This window comes from Parus major, chromosome Z (assembly GCF_001522545.3).
Source record: "Parus major isolate Abel chromosome Z, Parus_major1.1, whole genome shotgun sequence".
Taxonomy (NCBI): domain Eukaryota; kingdom Metazoa; phylum Chordata; class Aves; order Passeriformes; family Paridae; genus Parus; species Parus major.
Window position 1 is genome coordinate 13,056,412 of NC_031799.1, and position 18,717 is coordinate 13,075,128.

Here is an 18,717-nt window from a genome sequence, read left to right on the forward strand (position 1 = left end):
TGACTCATTTTTAACTATGAATGCTTTATTTCATAGCTGTGTTTGAAGTCTCAAAAGTCATCAAAAAGAGCAATTATATTTTGGTGTTTTATAGCAGTGTAATTTGACAGTAGGGAAAGGCAATATGAAAGAATGTGGAATCAGTAAAACATTATTTTGCTGTAACACAGCAGACAGGATTCTCCTTCTCATTCATATCTAAATGGTAAAATAATCTTTCCTCACCAGTAAACAAGTCATACCTGAAAATTATGTTTCCGGCACGATCAGCCTTCCATGCCTTCACAAGAGCAAAATCTCCTGTAATCGATTTCTCCAGAATAAAGTGACGGCCATCGAACTCCCTCACCTACAGAGAAAATACATAGAGAAAAGTACAAAATTGGGATGTAGGTTTCTTCCAACAGACTTCACACATAATATTTGTTTTATGGGTTAATTTTGCAGACTACCATATTTCAACTTCTTTTTGTACTCTGTTAAGTTTTAACTGAAAAACTGTATCATAACACAGGGGCATGGAAAGGCTATAAACCCCAGTTTTATCATAGTATCTCTAGAGAAATCATGAGAATACATATTCCTCCTGCTCCATCTACTGGAATTAGATATATTTTGTCCTGCACATCTACCAGCTAACCAAAAACTGAAGTGCTAAAGCAGAATTACTGAAAAAGTTCATAAGCACTGCTCGCCATCAGAAATCCCAAATCCAAAATGAATTTGAGATAGACTACTCAGATCATGTCATCTAACTGGCCGAGTTTCATTTGGTTTTCCCTGTATTTATGAGCAATAATTGCAATGAATGATACTGTGCCTAAAGCCAAAGTATAGAACAGGGACAGAGCTGGTCTTTTAATCCTATAGAGAGAGATGAAAGAATACCTCTCTTAACAGTGTAGAAGGTAAGAGTATACACAAAATATTACTTGGAGCTTGTTAAAATTGCTGAAAGGGGAAAGAAGTATGAGAAAAGTGTATCAGACATCAGTTTGCCAGTACCATAAAATGAGATCTGAGCCTTTATAAAATGTCACTTCCACACAAAATAGATGTGGAGAATCAAATTGATCAAATCATGCTGGTCGTGTTATTCGCACCCCATAGTTATTAGACTGAGGAGAGTAAGGGAGATTTTCCCACAAATGTCAAAAGAAAAACAAATAAAAAAATTGTTATTAAAATGATAAACTGTTTATTGAACAAAACATTCCTCCAAATGGTAAAACATCATAATGATACGTGAAGTAAAAAAATTGAGGGAATATAAAAGACAGTATCTATTTTATACATGAAAATAAAATAACTCTTGGGTTAGGGTGGAATTACCTTTACCCCAGAAATGTTCTTGAGGTGTAATTTAATGTTGTATGCAGCCTAACTGGACCACACAATATCAGCCCCACCCATTTCTTCAAGAAAAATTGTTGCACTGAGATATCTCTTCCCTTCCCCAAATTCTACATCAAATTTCAAAATGAAACCCTTGTTTCTCCCTTGAAAGCCACAGTCTATTTCTTCATGGTTTTAAAAACTGAGACTAAATTGCATTTCAAATGTTGGGAAATGCATTTCCTGAAATTGGTGTCAACTGAGCTCTTCCCTGTTTAACATGAGAATCCCCCATTTCTTCTAAGACTGAAGCTCCATGTCCAGCTGCAGGGCTGCTTATTGCATGGGACAGTATTTAAAGAGCACCTGCCTCACTAAAAGGAGATTGTTCTCAAACAGCTCTATGCACTACAGTCACATGGAAGAAAATTTTGTTTGAATACACAGCAAACCTGGTCAGAAAACGGACAAGTGAAGAGTAACTTAGCAAGGTAGGCTTTCAATTGGACCAGGTCTTGATGCCAAATCACTCTAGAACTTCTAAAAACTTCTAACACGTTACAGAGGACAGCAGTAAGCAAGTGGAAGCAAAGCTAACGTGTCTGGTACCACAGACATCCAGTTAACTGAATACAATAAGGTTAAACTTAACTCCTTCTTAAACTCCTGCTTATCTTATAAATATGTTAGAAATTAGTTTTTCAATGCTGAAGGCTTCCTAATGGCCATCAGACCTCTTACCTCTCTTGGCTGGCTGGCAATGGCAATGGTGCCATCTGTGTTGTACTTGATGGGTGCACCCCCTTCCTGCACCAGCGTCCCATAGCCAGTACTGGTGTAAAATGCTGGGATTCCTGCTCCTCCTGCTCTAATACGTTCAGCAAGTGTACCCTAAGGGAAAATACATTTAAGAAATCATCATTTAGGAACAAAAAAATCAAACTTTGATGAATGACTTGCATTAACTTTATATACTCTCATTTGTAGCTTTTCCTTCTGGACACAGTAGACACATGCGAACATCTATTCCTTCCTCACATTTTAGCTTCCTGTGTGAGACTAGTACTGGATATGGCAAGAAATGCTTGACATACAATCATTAACTGCTCAAGATAACACTGTCATACAACTACATACCAAATACCAGGCGCCAGCGCTTGGTTGTACCTCCTCTCTTTCACTTCGTTTTCCATCCCATTATTCTCAAGAATAGTACAGAGTTCTTTTCCTCTTTCCCACCTGGCAATATACCCTAGAAGGGTTTTCTTCTCTAACAGTCTTAAACATTGATGTTCATTCTTCAACATTCTAAGAAAAACTTCAGAACCCACTCCTAGCTGAAACAGCCAAGTATGGCAGATTGAGAAAGGAAGAGGGAGCACAGTGATCTGGGCTGCCTGTGCCAAGAATACCAAAAAGCTAACAGAGCAGTTATATAGTCTCTTTGACCACCCTGTCTGCACTCTTCTCTATGTCCAGCTATAGTACAGAATACTAACAGCAAAAATTCCTCATTCACCTAATTCTGGACTTACAGCCAAAGATGTGTGCTTGCTTTTCATTAGATTAGTGTCATTTCCTGCATTTATTTCTTTTTAATATTCTCCTGGATTTAAAGCAAGACAAGAACATCATGGTCAATTATCCAGTTTAGCAGCCTCTACAATACAGATTTTATTTTCCCCAGTTATTCTGCAAGAAGCACAATGGCTTTTGGGTTGTTTTCAAAATGGTAGCAAGAGGCAGATACAAACCATGCAACAATACAGAATCCTGTGCTCTAAGAAGCCTTAGCATTTCAGGATGTCACTGTGACCTCTTCCTTATTGTGCAACAGTAACACAAAAGTCATTTTGCCTAAGGTTATACCAAACTATTTTAGGAAACTATTTTATTTCTTGACACATATATTTCAAATCCCCACATCTCCTAGCAAGTAATTAATTCACCTTACTGTTTCCTATTATATACTGTAGACCCATTATTTCCATGCTGGATCTGCATAGCTTATCTGTAGCCCACAGAGCCAACTACATGTCTAAGGATCTCACAGTGAAAGCATTGAACATTACATAGGAAAAAATGCATTGTGAGATTTGTGACATTTGAAACATCAGACATGACTAGTGTCTGGCTATTTTCAGGTCTGCTGATTTGGTATAAAATCAACTTTTCCACTCATGTTCAATTCTAAGAAACGTTCTCTCCTAGCATCCTCATAGGCAAGCTCAGGAAGAGTGGACTGTATGGGAAGGCAGTGAGCTGGATTGAGAACTGGCTGGACAGCTGATCCCAGAGCATTACAATGAGTGGCACAGGATCTAGCTGGAGGCCTGTCACTAGTGGTGTCCCCCAGGGCCAGAATTGTTTAATTTATTCATCAATGGCTTGGGGGGGTTGGAGCAGATGCCCCCTCTGCACTTTCACTGATGAGACAAAGCTGGGAGGAGCGGCCGATACCCCAGAGAGCTGTGCAGCCCTTCAGAGGGACCATGACAGGCTGGAGAGATGGGCAGGGAAGAACAATCGGAAATTCAGCAAGGGAAAATCCAGGGTCCTGCACCTGAGGAGGAATGATCCCATGCACCTGTACAGGCCAGGGCCTGACCTGCTGGGAAGCAGCTCGGTGGAGAAAAACTTGGGGGTCCTGGTGGACAAGCTGACCATGAGGCAGCAGTGTGTCCTGCGGTGCATCAGGAAGAGCATCTTCAACAGGTCATGGGAGCTGACCTGCCTCTCTACTGAGCCCTGGTGAGCCCATGTCTGGAGTGCTGTGTCCAGTTCTGGACTCCTCAGGACAAGAGAGACATGGAACTCTGGAGTGGGTCTTGGAGTGAAGGGTAACAAAGATACTTAAGGGATTGTAGCATCTCTCTTATGAGGAAAGGCTGAGGAAGTGGACCTGTTCAGCCTTGAGAAGAGGTGACTGGGAGGGGACCTCAACAATGCCTATAAGCATCTGAAGAAGAGGTGCCAAGAGGAGGCAGCCAGGCTCTGTCCAGGGGTCCTGAGCAACAGGACAAAAGTCAACGGGGAGAAACAGATGCATGGGAAGTTCCACCTGAACAGGAGGAAGAACTTTTTTTACTGTGACACTGACCACACACTGGAACAGGTTGCCCAGAGAGGTCATGGAGTCTCCCTCACTTACGATAACCAAGCATCATCTGGATGCAATTCTGTGCTTTGTGTTCTGGGATGACCCTGCTTGAGCAAAGAGGTTGGACCAAATTACCTACTGTGGATCCTTCCAACCTGACCCATTCTGTGATTCTGAGATTCACAAGAGAGGGAGCTCCAGATTCTATCCTTAATAAAAATTTAGCACAGCTGTTTTTCCCAGAAATTTATATAAATAGCTGCTTAAAGCCCAAATTTTATGTGTCACCTCTGAAAATGCCACACACTAACATGCTGTATGTAGGCTTTAAAGTTAGAGCACCAACTTCACAGAAGTTGATCTCAATAGAACGTAACTGATACCCATGATTTTAGGATCTGATTGCATTCATGCTATTTGGGTAACTTGGCAGTGCAAAATAATTAAAAATACGGTGCTACAAAGTCAATTTTTAAATTTACTTCTAACAGTATGCACAGATTAATTTTAAGAGTTAATGAACAAGCCAAAAATGGTTTTGGCTCAAAATGAAGGAAATCTCTGAATTTGATTCCTGCCCACTAGATGGCAGGCATTGCACAGGCAACATTCCCAAAACCTGTCACCAAGATGGGAACAGAGTAGCCCTTGACTTCCTTCCATTAATATGGTGCGACAGTACTGAGCACATTTTATGACTTTTTCTACAACCTTAAAAGAAATTTACGTATGTGTGTGTATATATATATATATATATATATATGTGTCTGATGAATACAATCTATTATTAATTAACTAATGTCATTGAAGGAATTCATACATGTAACAGACAGTTCTTAACAGATGCGTGACCCTAATATGGTGTATTGGTTTTGCAAGGTTTTGGTAGCTAGAGGGCTGATTCTGTGAGAATACGCCAGAACCTTCCCCCAGTGTTCACAGAACTAGTGCCAGTTGGTTCCAAGGCTGAGCCCATCAGCAACAGTGGCAGTGCCTCTGGAACAGAGCATTGAAGAACCTCTTGCACAGATATGTATCCACCCAGAGCAGAGAGGAGTGAGAATATGTGAGAGGAACAGCTCTGCAGGCACCAAGGTGAGGTGAAGGAGGAAGGTTAGGAGGTACTCTAGGTGCCAGAGCAGAGATTCCTCTGCAGGCCATGGCAAGACCACAGTAAGGCAGCTGTGACTCTGCAGCCCATGGTGGGCCACATGGGACCATAAATCCATCTGCAGCCCTTGGAGGACCCCATGCCCAAGCAGGTAAATGCCTGAAAGAAGGCTATGACCCCATGGGAAACCTGTGCTGAAGCAGGCACCTGGCAGGACCTGTGGCCCCATGGAAAGAAGAGCCCACACTGGAGGAGGTTTGCTGGCAGGACTTGTGACCCTGCAAGGGATCCATGTTGGAGCAGCCTGTTCCTGAAGGACTGCACCGTGTGTAAGGGACCCACACTGGATGGCAGAAGAGAATGAGGGGTCCTCTGGAACAGGAAGAAGCTGCACAACATGTGATGAACTGACCACAACCCCCTATTCCCTCCTCTCCTTGTGCTACTAGCAGGGAGTGGGTAAATTGTGAATTAAGTTACAGCCGGGAAGGAAGGAGGGTTGGGGTGAAGTGTGAGTAGGGGAAGAGGGTGTTAAGATTTAGTTTTACTTCTCTCAGCCTACTCTGATTTGATTGGTATAAACTAAATTAAGTTCCCCAAGCTAAGTCTATGGTGCCCATGATCGTAACTGGTGAGTGATCTCTCCCTTTATTTATCTCAACCCATGAGTCTTTCGTTATATTTTCTCTCCCCTGTCCAGCTGAGAGGAGTTTAGAGTGAGGTTTTAGTGAGCACCTGGAGTCCAGTCATGATCAGGCCACCACAGATGGCAAGTGCCTTCTGCACACAAGCAAAACATTTGGATTGCAAAACCATTTTGTAAGAACATGTCAGCATTATTCTACTCAATATTTTAGATGAAAAGAGATCACCCCTCTCTTACCTGTGGTGTAAGCTCAACTTCAAGCTCACCAGATAAATACTGGCGTTCAAATTCAGCATTCTCTCCAACATACGATGACACCATGCGTTTTATCTGTTTTGTCTGAAGCAGAAGACCGAGCCCAAAATTGTCAACACTGTGTAGAAAATGCCAGACAATATATTTTGATATAAATTTTGTATTATACATTAATGTATTTTGATGCAAACTAAGCACTTAATAAGCTGTAATTACTTAATAAGAAAAAATAGAGTTATCTCCTCCGCACATAAGGATTTGAAGACAAAAAACAGATTCCAGCTTTTAGAGGGTAAAGCATCAAAGCTCTGATTAAAATTTAAGACCTCAATGTTCAGACCTCATTTCTTCCAAGGCACAGAATACATCCAAAACTTGTTTAAAGTCATTTCACATGTTAACAATATACAGCTTGACAAGTGGTATTATTTGACAGATCAGCTTCTTTAAAAAGCCTTACCAAGTTAATAAAAAGTCAGACATGGCTTTGAGTGAATAAAGTCATATTTTTGTTTACACTCCTACTCACTAGGAAAAAGAAAAGTGATTGCTTAGCAGCCCAAGGAGAAAGACATTGACATTTATAATGCTAGTTCCTATATGAGGTAAGAAAATGTTTGTATTTAAATTTTCTTACTGTAGTAAATAATTTAATCTCTTACTAAATAATCACCTACTTCAACAAAGGATTTCAGCACTAGAAACAAGATTTTTTTGTCTATGTCATCTGAAATTGAATGCCAGAGATGATATATGAAACATTTTTCTTGTGCCAATGCTTCTAAAATTCTGATATCCTCCATGATGTTTATCATGCCATATTGTGTACTATTGGATTAGGAACATTTTTCAGGAGTTCCTGCAACCAAGGTTGCTCTATAAAAAATGCTACTTCAATTCAAAGAAATATGGAAATAAACATAGATTATATTATAAAGATATGTTTATTTCACTTTTCCAGCACATTATGCAAGATTCCAGCAGACTGGTACATGTGTCTGAAGCTCCTCCACATTTATGTTGGTCTCTGTATCATATAAGCAGAGAACTCAGACCTTCCAGTCCCTCTACACAAAAGATACCATGATCCAAAATTACCTCACAAAAAATGATGTATCTGCCATGAGTTCTCAATTCAATATGACTTAATTATCCACACAATGGCTTGACATTTCAGGATGAGAAATAGAGAAAAAAAATAAAATAATCATTTAAGATATCAATTATTCAGCACTTTGTACTTAACACACAAGTGCTTACAATATATGAATCCTGTTGAAAACACCCTTCATGAAGAAGAGCTCCAAAAAAAGACCAGATTAAAAAACTTTACTATTATGCAGTATTAATTTTCAAATATAAAAGTGGTAATGCTTGCCATAGCACAGGCTGCAGTGCTGCAGGGGAAGGGAGAGGGGCTGATGGAGTAGGACCAGCACCAGCTCTTCATCTCCAACCACAATAGTCCGAGAGCTGCATGGACAGACACGCAGTCACAATGCCTTCGCAACTGCATGCATCATGAGCACTATTTTAAGGTCAGGACTATTTTAAGGGGATGGCCCACTTCAGTGCATACTCAAGCATTTTGGAAACCGGATGAGAGGAAGTGAAACAAGCTTCTCTGATCTGATTCTCTGAATTTATTCTATGTTCTCTAGATACAAAATAATTTGATTAATTATAAAAGCTCACTCCAACTCTGACCAATTAAAAAAAAATGTTAGAAGTCTAACTGTGATACAACGTCCAAAGTGCTCTGGTGCCAAAGCCTTGGGACTAAAATGTGCGTTGCCTAGAAACAACCCATGTTTCTAACTCCTCACAAGAAATAAACCCTCCAGTTTGAAACTAGAAGAGCTGAGAATAGAAAAGAAAGAGGAGTCTTGTGGGCAAACGAGATTACAAAAAAGAATAAAAATAAAAAAGCCATAATTTCCTATATAGATTAATTCAAAGCAGGACAATTCCTCTCACATGAAAACCATCAAACTCTGACCTCTCATTATAAAAGGTAGTAAACAAAAAAGACCAGCCAACATGTGATGGCAATTAAATTGGTTGGTGTACCTACAGCACTCTGTGGCAAGAGTACAGAATTTAAACAAAACTGTGCAGTGCTTTCCAGTGCAAGAACAAGGGGAAGCTTCCTGAACTGCCTGCAAGCCAGAGTTCACTATTTCTGCGTATCATTCAGGTGGTTAACACTGCGTTTATCTTTACAAAACTTGGAAGTTACCAAATAGAAACAAGCACTTCTGCATGAAGACAATGAAACACTGTGTGCACTTGTGTAGGAAAGGGTCAGGAGCAGATTTGTAATGGTTAAAGAAATTTCTGCTTCATTTCACTAAGATCCACAATCCTTACTCCTACAGTCTCAGAAGCAGCTACTGAAGCATATTGTCCTTAGCAGGATTTTGCATATCATCCTGCAGGATTCCATATGGAAACACAGGACTCCCTGATCTACTATTGTGAGGTACCTTCTATCAAATAAAATTCAGTAGTTATGAAGAAATTAAGCAGAAAGTTGCACAAAGGTTATTCTGTCATACTCATGCCAAGTTGTTCTTCACTTCTTACGTCACTCTTTCTTTCTCCTATCCTCAAATGTAGCAAATTAGTTCAAAAACAAAATTTCTGGGAGGGTCTATTACTGAGCACACAAGTCATGTACATTATTTCCCTACCACAATGAGAACAGGAATTTCATATTTCAAAAGTCATGCACCAGGAGGCTCTGCCTGCCTGGAAACACAAAATTACTTCAACTCCCACATGCATTTAATCTTCATAGCAGCATCACAAAATCTCGTTGCCATTACTCATAAAGGGTTTTTTTAGATGTACATTTATTTAAAGAAAATACACTGCCATCCATCTCTTTTGAGGATGCAATCTGTATTCAGCTTTCCAGTTCAAATAATCCTTTTGCTTTCACATGCATCAGTTTTCATCTCCCTCCAAAAACCCTTTTAGAGCACTTCAGCCTATTTTATGTTTCCTATGTTACATGTCAGTGTCCCAAGAAACACATATTTCACACAGAAAACACTATCCTCACTCCTATTTTCCCTATCCTTTGATTTTCATGTGACATCTTATCCCAGATTACAAATTTCAAAAGCCCTTTGGTTTATGGAAATTTCTTTCAATATAACAGTTCTATGGCAATTTTAAGTTATTAGTTCTCCTTTTCTGTATTTTGTTGCTTTGTTGATTGTGTTGTTTTAAGCACAAGAGCTTTTTGAACTTTTCAGCTTTAATTATGTTTACCGTCAAAATGTTACCCATGAAATATCTGCCTTGCAGGCAACGCTCTGCTTATCAAACAGCAATCATAAAAACAAAATAAGAACATTTACTGAGTGCATGAAAATAATACACTCAAAATGCCTATTTTGAAAGCTGGATTCAGTCCTTTAAAAATTTAAACAAAGGTAAATGCAATAAAAATGTGCTGCCCTTATAGGAAGGAAGAAGGCGTGGTACAAGCTGACATAATTGTCATGTGTGCTGTCAGAAAAGGGAAAGTGCATGTTAGTGCTAGACACTGAATGCATTCTTTTACCCCCAAAAATGTTTGGATTTCTAGAAGTTTCCCCATTCTGTATTAAGATGAAAAGTCAATCAACAGAATACATGAAACACATAAAGGAAAGGAGATCTAACTAGGCATTCATCAAGGATGTCAGTGACCCAAGTTCCCTAAACTATTGCTGCAGACAAGAAAAATTAAGGAGCTCTGATTGTCTAAAAACACATTCATTCCTGTTTTGTCCCTCTCAGACTTACAAAAACTTCCTGCCAAAAACTATGTCTGCCTTTTCTAACTAAAAAAAATTAGCCAAATATGTCTCCCAGACAGATCTAACCCACACATTTCCAGTATACTGGAAGCAGTCAAAGACAACATGTCGGTATTCCACTGCAGATTGTGTTAAACAATAATCTGCTGCTCCCAGCCCTTCTTCTTTGGTGGCTCAAGCATAACACATTCTACAGCATCACAGGGAAGAAGAGATTACCTAAGTTTCCAGCATAAAAGCCTCACACATCAATAAGCCCAACACAGCCAGATGAAGCAGAAAATAGAAATTTGCATTCTTTTGCAAAAAAAAAAGGCTACTTGGAATGTCACACACTCTGGCACAAAACATACAATGCCTTATTGATGGAGGGGGTTGAGTAAAAGGAGACATCACAAGACAATTACAACCCTCCCCCTCTCTCTCCCCTCTCTGTCTCTCTCTCCCCCCCTTTGTAAAGAAATACTTGTTTCTTAAAAATGTGGGTGTGGTCAAAACAGACTGGCTGCCTTTACTGGATGGAAAGCAGCATCAATTAGAATGAGGGCCTCCTTCTAGATTTCTTAAAGATTCTCCAGAAGCTGATACTCCTGGGAGATTACACATGACCAAAGATCATTAGTTATGAAATATTAACATGAATACCTGGAGTTTTGGAGAACTAAAACATGTTGGTGAAGAAGCTAACATGACACACCACCTCATCTTTCTTCTGTCATAATTTGGGGACTGGAAAGATAGCAGGATAAAAAAAACATCACCCCTGAAGACTACAGATTGAGAAGGAAAACCATGCAATAAGAATCCTGGGGCAAGGCTCCATCTCAGGTGAAACTAAAGTTTCTGCAACTAGCTGTTGCAGCAGAAAAATGCACAAAAATGGTCAGTTCTATTCCTGGAAAACAGTTTATGTAAAGACACCAGTCAGATTCTAGAGATAGACCAGGGAGTCTCTTTAGGCATTCATCAGCTCCAAGAGTTAAAATGAAGCATGAAACTTGATAACAGATGGACCTGTTCTAGAAATTTTCTTGGCAATAGGCTAGAAGTGGGGAAAGGAAACAATTTCCTCTGACATTCTCCATGTAGAAGGTGAGAGGCTGATTTCATTTGCAACATCAGCTTTTCAGTCTTCAAAAGGGTTTGCTCCAAGTTACATGCAATTATGCTTTCTGATAGATCCACAATTCCTAAGGAAGACCAGATATGCTTCCCAACTAAGAGGAATCATTACTTGTGTGGCATTTCATATTAGCAGAGACTTAAGCTTTCGGGCTCACAGGGGTGACTATGGCAGGAAACTTTACCAGCATGAAAGTTATGTGGATAGAGGTACCACCTGAGTTCTTAGGGACACACAATTCTAAGGTCCACAAAAATTAACTATAATCCTGGCAGCACCAGAGAGATCCCTAACAGCCTTTGTGCAGAAAATGAGTAAATGCCTACTAGATGGTGTTTGCTGGAAGACACTGAAGAAGAGTGCAAGCACACCCAGGGAAAAATTAATCTAGACAATCAGTCATATAACAGTTCTTTATAACTCATCTTCTCCAGTCTTACAGCTGGCTCATAACGAGACTATGTCCCACAATATTTTCCCCATGTGTTACACTGTAAGGTTACTAAACAGCCAGCTCAGATGATACTTTCTCCTTCTCTGTCCCTCACTACCTCACTTAGAAGGGTACTAAGAATAAGAAGATGAGGAATAGGAGTTAACTAAAAGAGAAAAACACATTCAGCTCACAGAAAGGTAAGATATTCAGAGGTTTAATGCTTATTTGCCTTGTTTTTTCTCTTTAGCGAAATGTCTTGTCACTGTCTTCAGGTACCTTCTTTTCCTAGAAATTTTGGAAAGCAAAAAAGAGAGGATGAAGCAGAGGGAGGGAGGGAGGGAGGGAGGGCTTTCATTGTTGCTATTCTATAACCAATTCTTCAGCCATCCTGAGTTCTGTATCTATTTTTTTCTCATTTGTCATCACAAGAAATTTATCTCCACAGCTGATTTCTCCATACTTCCAGGTAGTACAAAGTTAGTACACATTTGCCCTGCCAAAATCCTAAATAACCTCCACACTAAAATTAGCTAGATGACCTAGGCAGATTTTCAGGGATTTGCGGTTCACACAGTGCCAGCAATTTAACAGCTGTAACAAAGCATCTGATTAAATCCTTTCTAAAGAATGCAGATTTAAAAAAAAAAAAAAAAATCAAATTGAAATGCTCAAATTCACTGAAATATATAGTCTCCTGATTTTGGCAACTTGCCATGCGCAAGATTTTACATAACTCACTCTTCTCTCTATACCAAGAGAGGTAATAGTCACTGGTGACCTTGATTCTCATTTCTGAAAGTATTTAATTTGCGATATTTGAAGAATTTCTTATGAATATACAAAAATGACACACAGAATGTAAAATACTCTGAGAGTCCACTTAATCTCATCTCTGTGTACATAACTTTCTGAATCCAACAATTATCAAATTTGTTCCACTAAAACAATATTATAATATACTTCCATGATACTATATATAGTAGAATATATATAGAAGTATAATATGCTTCCATAATACTGTATGGAAGAACTTCATAACCTTCTGTGAATTTAAAATGCAATTTCCACATGATGGTATTTTTTCATATACACATTTACATTTGAATAGGTTTTTAATAAGTGTGAGTAATATAAAGACAGACAGACAGAAAGACAGATAAACAGACAGATATTTTAGTAACAATAATTGTAGAATTAAGCCACGTGAGTTTCATGCAAGAAAAACCAGGGAATCCATGGCAAAGATGGCAGATATATTCTGGTTTTAACAGAAACATACTATTCAGAGCAATGACTGAAAAATGAGATAACCTTAAACTTTAACATACAGAATATTTATCAAACATGTCTTAAATCCAAATTATTTAATTGCAAAGAATATAGACATCTATTGTGCCTTAGAATATCGGGTGCAGTAAGTTTACTACTGCATCTGATCCCATAGAGTACTGCCTTTTAGGGATTTGGGAACCACAAATAGCCCAACCCACTAGGAAAACAAGAGTATTATGCTTAACAGAGCTAAGTAATGGCATTCAGGCATAAGTGCAAATGCTTATCTCAAAGCCATCTTTTCCTTCCTAATGTATAACATTGTAACATTAAAAGACCTTAAAAAAGAATAAAGATACTAAAGGTTCAGAAAGCTGGTAACGCCTTGGAAGAACACAGTCTGAATCAGTGATAATCTGACAGTTGCTGTCAATCTCCTGTCAGATGATCACCCAGGTGATTAGCAATTAAGATCTTAACTGTAACTTCTCTATTTTTAGTGTAAGTGAAAACCTTTTGTTCAACACTACTGCATTCAAAAATGATGCATTAAGTCTCATAAGCAGACAAAACCCAAATTCAATAAAACAATCAGACCACATACACAGCTATTACAAATAATGGGCTTCGTTTTCATTCTGCAAAACTCAGCCTATTTAGGTGATAGATACAATGAAAATTTTGATTTCAGTATGTAATTATAGCCGAAATTATTTATCCATTTTATTAAGCACAATTAATTAAAAATAATAATACAATGCACATTTTTTACTTTCATTTAAAATATTTGGCTATGTTGATAGTTTTTGATGCAACACAGGTCCTGAAACAACAGGTAGTCTGCATTAGGAAAGTCTTAGCAAAGGCTGAGCCAAGCCATCCAAGTTCCAGGTTCCAAGTAACTTGAAATTAGTATACAACATGAAATTACATGGAGATGAGAAAACAGCCGAAAAGGTACAGTACACTAATCACAGCTGTGTTGGGAATTTACTGAATCAATGCTTAAAACAAGATTTTTTTTTTATTAATTTATTTACTTACTTATTTATTTATTTATCTACTCATTCATTTTCATTTATTTATTATTTTTATATATATTTTATTAATTTTAACACTGGCAAATGTGGAACGAACCAAATTAGAACAAGAATGAAGATAATCTGTTATAAAATGGTTTTTGGTAGCCTACTGAGAATACTCTCAATTTAAAGGCCTTATAAAAACACAGTGTAAATAAAGTATTTACACTATGAACAATATAAGCAAAACAAGTTGTAAGAGAAGGTATGAGAGGTCGTATTTTAGAAGTATACCCATCTATTGCAGTTATACTGCACTATTGCCCTCGTTCACAAGCTTCAGTTTCCCCTGCAGCAAGTTGTGTAAATACCAGAGGTACTGGATATTTGAACTGCTTCACTTTCAAACACTTTGCCTTGTTTGGCTTGGCAAAAGAGTAACTGCTGTTAAAGGTGCTGTTTCACTGGCTAGCACACAGCATGAACATGAGCATAATGTGCAGCAGCAGACAGTAAGCTGAGCAGTGTCTCAAAGACAAAGAGCACCCCATACACTACTGTACAACCTGTCACTGAAAAGCCTTGAATGGGACAAAACCAGGACTTCACCTGACAGCAATTACATGTTTTGAACAAGTTTTTGCAGAAGGACTCTCTTCCCAATTACACTGCAGTACAGAACAGTAAGTAGGATGTGAACTTGTGAACAACCTAGTCCTTTAAAGTTATTTCCAGACACTGCCAAGCATTTCTAGGCTCTGCTGAGCCTTGTTTCCAGCTAGAAAATTTGGCAAGAATGTTTCAGGACTTCCTAATTACTGCCTTCCCTTAGATGTAAGCGAATTGCTGTCTCCATTACTGCTATTTTAGTTATAAACAGACAGCTCTGTAACACTCTGTGGTTCTCGTATGTTGAAAGGCATGTGATTTAATCCATGTAGCTGCACTGCTCTCCAGAATAGGCTGTCTGTGCGCTTGGCTCCTTCCCTGCTCCAATTACAAGCTGCCTGCTAACCCCCGCAGGACAAGAAAACCTGACCAATTACCTCCCATTTGCTGTAAGAGCTGGAGAAAAGAAAGCAGCTGCAGTCAAGAAACTGAAACACAGCCAGGCATCAACTGCAGCACAAGGTCACCACAGAAAAGCACACTAAACCATATGGCAATTTGAAAGTGGCAAGTTACTCAAGAAGGTGCCTGACACCTTAACATTACAGGAACAATTCACCCTTTAAATACTGTACTGTACTGAATACTGACTGCTGTAGGGTGTATGATTGCTGTGATACTTCAGCTATAAAGGCATTTAGTAGTCTTGCAATACTTGGTAATACCACTATGCTTTTGGACATGGTATTAGAAGATGCTAAGAAGATGCATGGCATTAGAAAAGTATGCATTTTAAAAGGCTAATTAGAAAATTAGAAATGGTATCAATTGCTGTCATGGGAATTCTGACTTTATTTCTGATAAAAAAATAAACCTTCAGCCTTGTTTCCACCTTGTTTCAACCTTGCTCCTAAACACTATCAAACCATAGCAGGCTAAGTTCCACACACTAGTAATACAGTAAATAAAAAGACAGGTGAAGCAGTTATTTTATTATTCATTACATTTCAAAATAAATTATACTATTCAACAGGAGAGTAAAACTCGTATTTTTACAAACTAGACTTTTAGAAAAACCTCTAGATGCCCTTGAGCATTTTCAAATTGTTACACTGTTCTGTGAAGAACTCTCCAGACTTTTATGAATGTTCATACAAAACTAGTTTCAAGAAAACAGGGATTAAATTTTGCTTTCCTGCCAGCAACCAAGAGTTTTACATAAATCACTTCTACCTCAAAACCCAAAGAACTTTCAGGAAAGTCAACATTATGTCAACAAAAAATAATTCTAACCTATAACATCAGCAACTATATTCAGAATACAATACAAAATGTCTCCTTTTTTAATCCTATTCCACAGTGCTCCTCTTTCGACTTTTTCTCATATTCAGACTATCACCTCCCCCTCAGCAACAACTATGCAATATCTCTATCTGTGAATATATGTGTTATTCAGAAATAAGACTATGAGGAAAATCAATGATGTCTACTCTAGTGCTTGATCCTTCCACACAAAATTATTTCTGTCTTCTTTTCATCATCCAGCAGAAATTGTTTCCCACAATATTCTAAAGAGCTTAAGTTTGACTGTGTATGTATCAAATACCAATACAAAGAATTCGTTATCCAATTAATGTGCAATTAGTGTTTTGCATATTACTATTTTTATTTGATTTCATTAATATTTTTATCAATGCACTTCAACAGAAGCGGTTGTAGTTATCTCTCTATATGGAGATCATTACATATTGTGGAGTTTACTACAATAAACAGCCTGAATGAGAAGATGAGAAATTATACATGAAAGAAGTAGTCTCAACTTCAGCCCCACATTAATTTCTTAAGGGGCACACATTTAAAAATATAAATAAAAAATCTGAAAACCCATTAAACAGACTCTGCATCCTTTCTTCATAGATATTCTCTGCTGTTCTTGTGTTGCTTGGAGTTCTTATGAAGTTACAGAAATACAGTAAGAGGGTCAGAAAGCACCAAACTGAGTTTAAAAAATATATCCCTATTTGGAACTTCACAAAAACACACACATACACACAAAATCACTGATACTACATTTAAAGCCTCTAAGTTAGAATTTCCAGTTACAATCAACCAGTTAAATATACAAAAATTTAAATATAAATATTTATAGTAATATAATTGCAACCCTCTACAGCATGACAACTGGTCTCTGACAAAGTCAAGCATACATATAGTACTGAATTTCCTGGGCTACTTCCTTCCAAAAATAACAGTTTCAAACCAAGCTGTCTGGTTTATATGAAAATTATGATGGTGAAAAGAAAGATCTTTTTCTTATATATCAGCATTTTCACATAATTGGAATCTTTAGTCTGCACTTATTAAACCACAGACATATGAATACCTACCCTGCATTGTTACTGACTGCTGTTATTCCCTTTACTCCAGTCTTCAGTAAACCCCCAATAAGGTTTTCAGGAATCCCACACAATCCAAAACCTACACAAAATAAAAGAAAATTGCTTATGTAACAAATCTTGAAAGAACATAGAATGTTCAGAACTATGGGAATAAAAAAATCTTTTCTGAGTAGAACAAGCTCCTTAGTCAACTAAATAAATCAACATTTCCAGATAGAGTTGCCCTCTAGTACTGGAATCTCCCACTCACGAGACACTTCCCAGTTTGGATGAAAGCTCTTTACCCATCAGAGCGGGCCTTTAGGAAAGGGGTCCATGACCACAGCTCTCCTTACGTGTGTCCTCAACCCTGTACTCATTTTTCCTCCTTCTCTTCCTACCCACTTAACCTTCCTATCTTTGCTGCACATCTCATAGCTTAGCCTGTAATTACATTGTTCAGCTGGGAGTCTGAACACACTCGGGATAATACCTGCCTGGAATCACAATAATCTAGATCTCTACCAAGGCACAAGAGCCCCACATTCCCACCTATTACACAAGACTCCTAAAAGTATGTACTCCTATGCAAATACATCTAAAATGAAATAGCATGTCACACTACAAGCACTACCTTTTCACAGAATGACAGAACCAATTAGGTTCTAAAAGACCCCCTGAGATCATCAAGGCCAGCCTATCTTGGTCTCAAATCTTTTCTTTATGAAATAGCAACAATAACAACAACAACAAAAAAATTCCTGCAGAAGGATTTTTGCCTCTTTACATATCTCCATTGAAGTGTTTTACAATGTTACATTCATTTTTTTTGAAATATTAAAACAACCTAAGAAATAGATAAATCACTTTTTTTAAATGCAAATTGAACAGGATGAAATTGTGGAAAGCTACAATCTACAATATCCAACAGCTCAACTCACAGTGAAAGTTAGTATGACGCAACTTCTTGACTCTTCTGGAAATATCACACATAAGCAGTAAGTGTAACATAGATAAGTATTATCTTCATTTCTTAATTCAGAAACAGGCTTTGTTCAAGGTCAGAGGCCCAGAGACAAGGCAGTCAAAGGATATAGAGAAATAATCAAGCCAAATTGTATTTGTTCACTATGAGAAATAAGAATGCTATCTTGAAAATTCCCAAGCTCATTTTCTGGATTCAATTAGAGTCCAGTTTTTGCTAGTGAGGAAAAAATATTTTTCTGAGGCTCTTTCTCTTTCCCTATGACACAACCTGGATTTTCTCCATACTGAAGGAGTATGCCTCTCATCAGCAGCGCAGGAAACCAGGTGTTTAAAAAATCATTCAATTTCATGGATTCTAAAATTAGTTAACAGTAAAAGAAACAAGATAAATGAGTAAAAAGTATCTCATTAACATAACATGATTGCATCCACAAAGAATTTAAATATTTACCACCAACAAGTATAGTTGCCCCATTGGGTATATCTTTTACAGCTTCAACAGGATCAGTGTAAAATTTGGTGTTGCGATGACAGCTGGTAGAAAAATAGCATCCACAAATCTGCAACAACAGTAAAGGAAACAAGTGAATGAACAAAAGGCATTATACAGTAGTTTTGTAATGAAGACCAT

At 38.0% G+C, this 18,717-nt stretch overlaps 1 protein-coding gene across 1 annotated transcript in view; it reads right to left on the reverse strand.

Annotated features, from left to right (window-relative positions):
* Positions 1-18,717, reverse strand: part of OXCT1 (3-oxoacid CoA-transferase 1) — an 85,001-nt gene that overhangs the window by 62,614 nt on the left and 3,670 nt on the right. The window contains exons 2-6 of the mRNA XM_015652686.3: positions 18,538-18,646; positions 17,109-17,199; positions 6,430-6,565; positions 2,077-2,226; positions 243-349 (exon numbers count right to left, since the gene is read on the reverse strand). Coding sequence (XP_015508172.1) covers positions 243-349; positions 2,077-2,226; positions 6,430-6,565; positions 17,109-17,199; positions 18,538-18,646 — 593 coding nt within the window. The remainder of the gene's footprint in view (positions 1-242; positions 350-2,076; positions 2,227-6,429; positions 6,566-17,108; positions 17,200-18,537; positions 18,647-18,717) is intronic.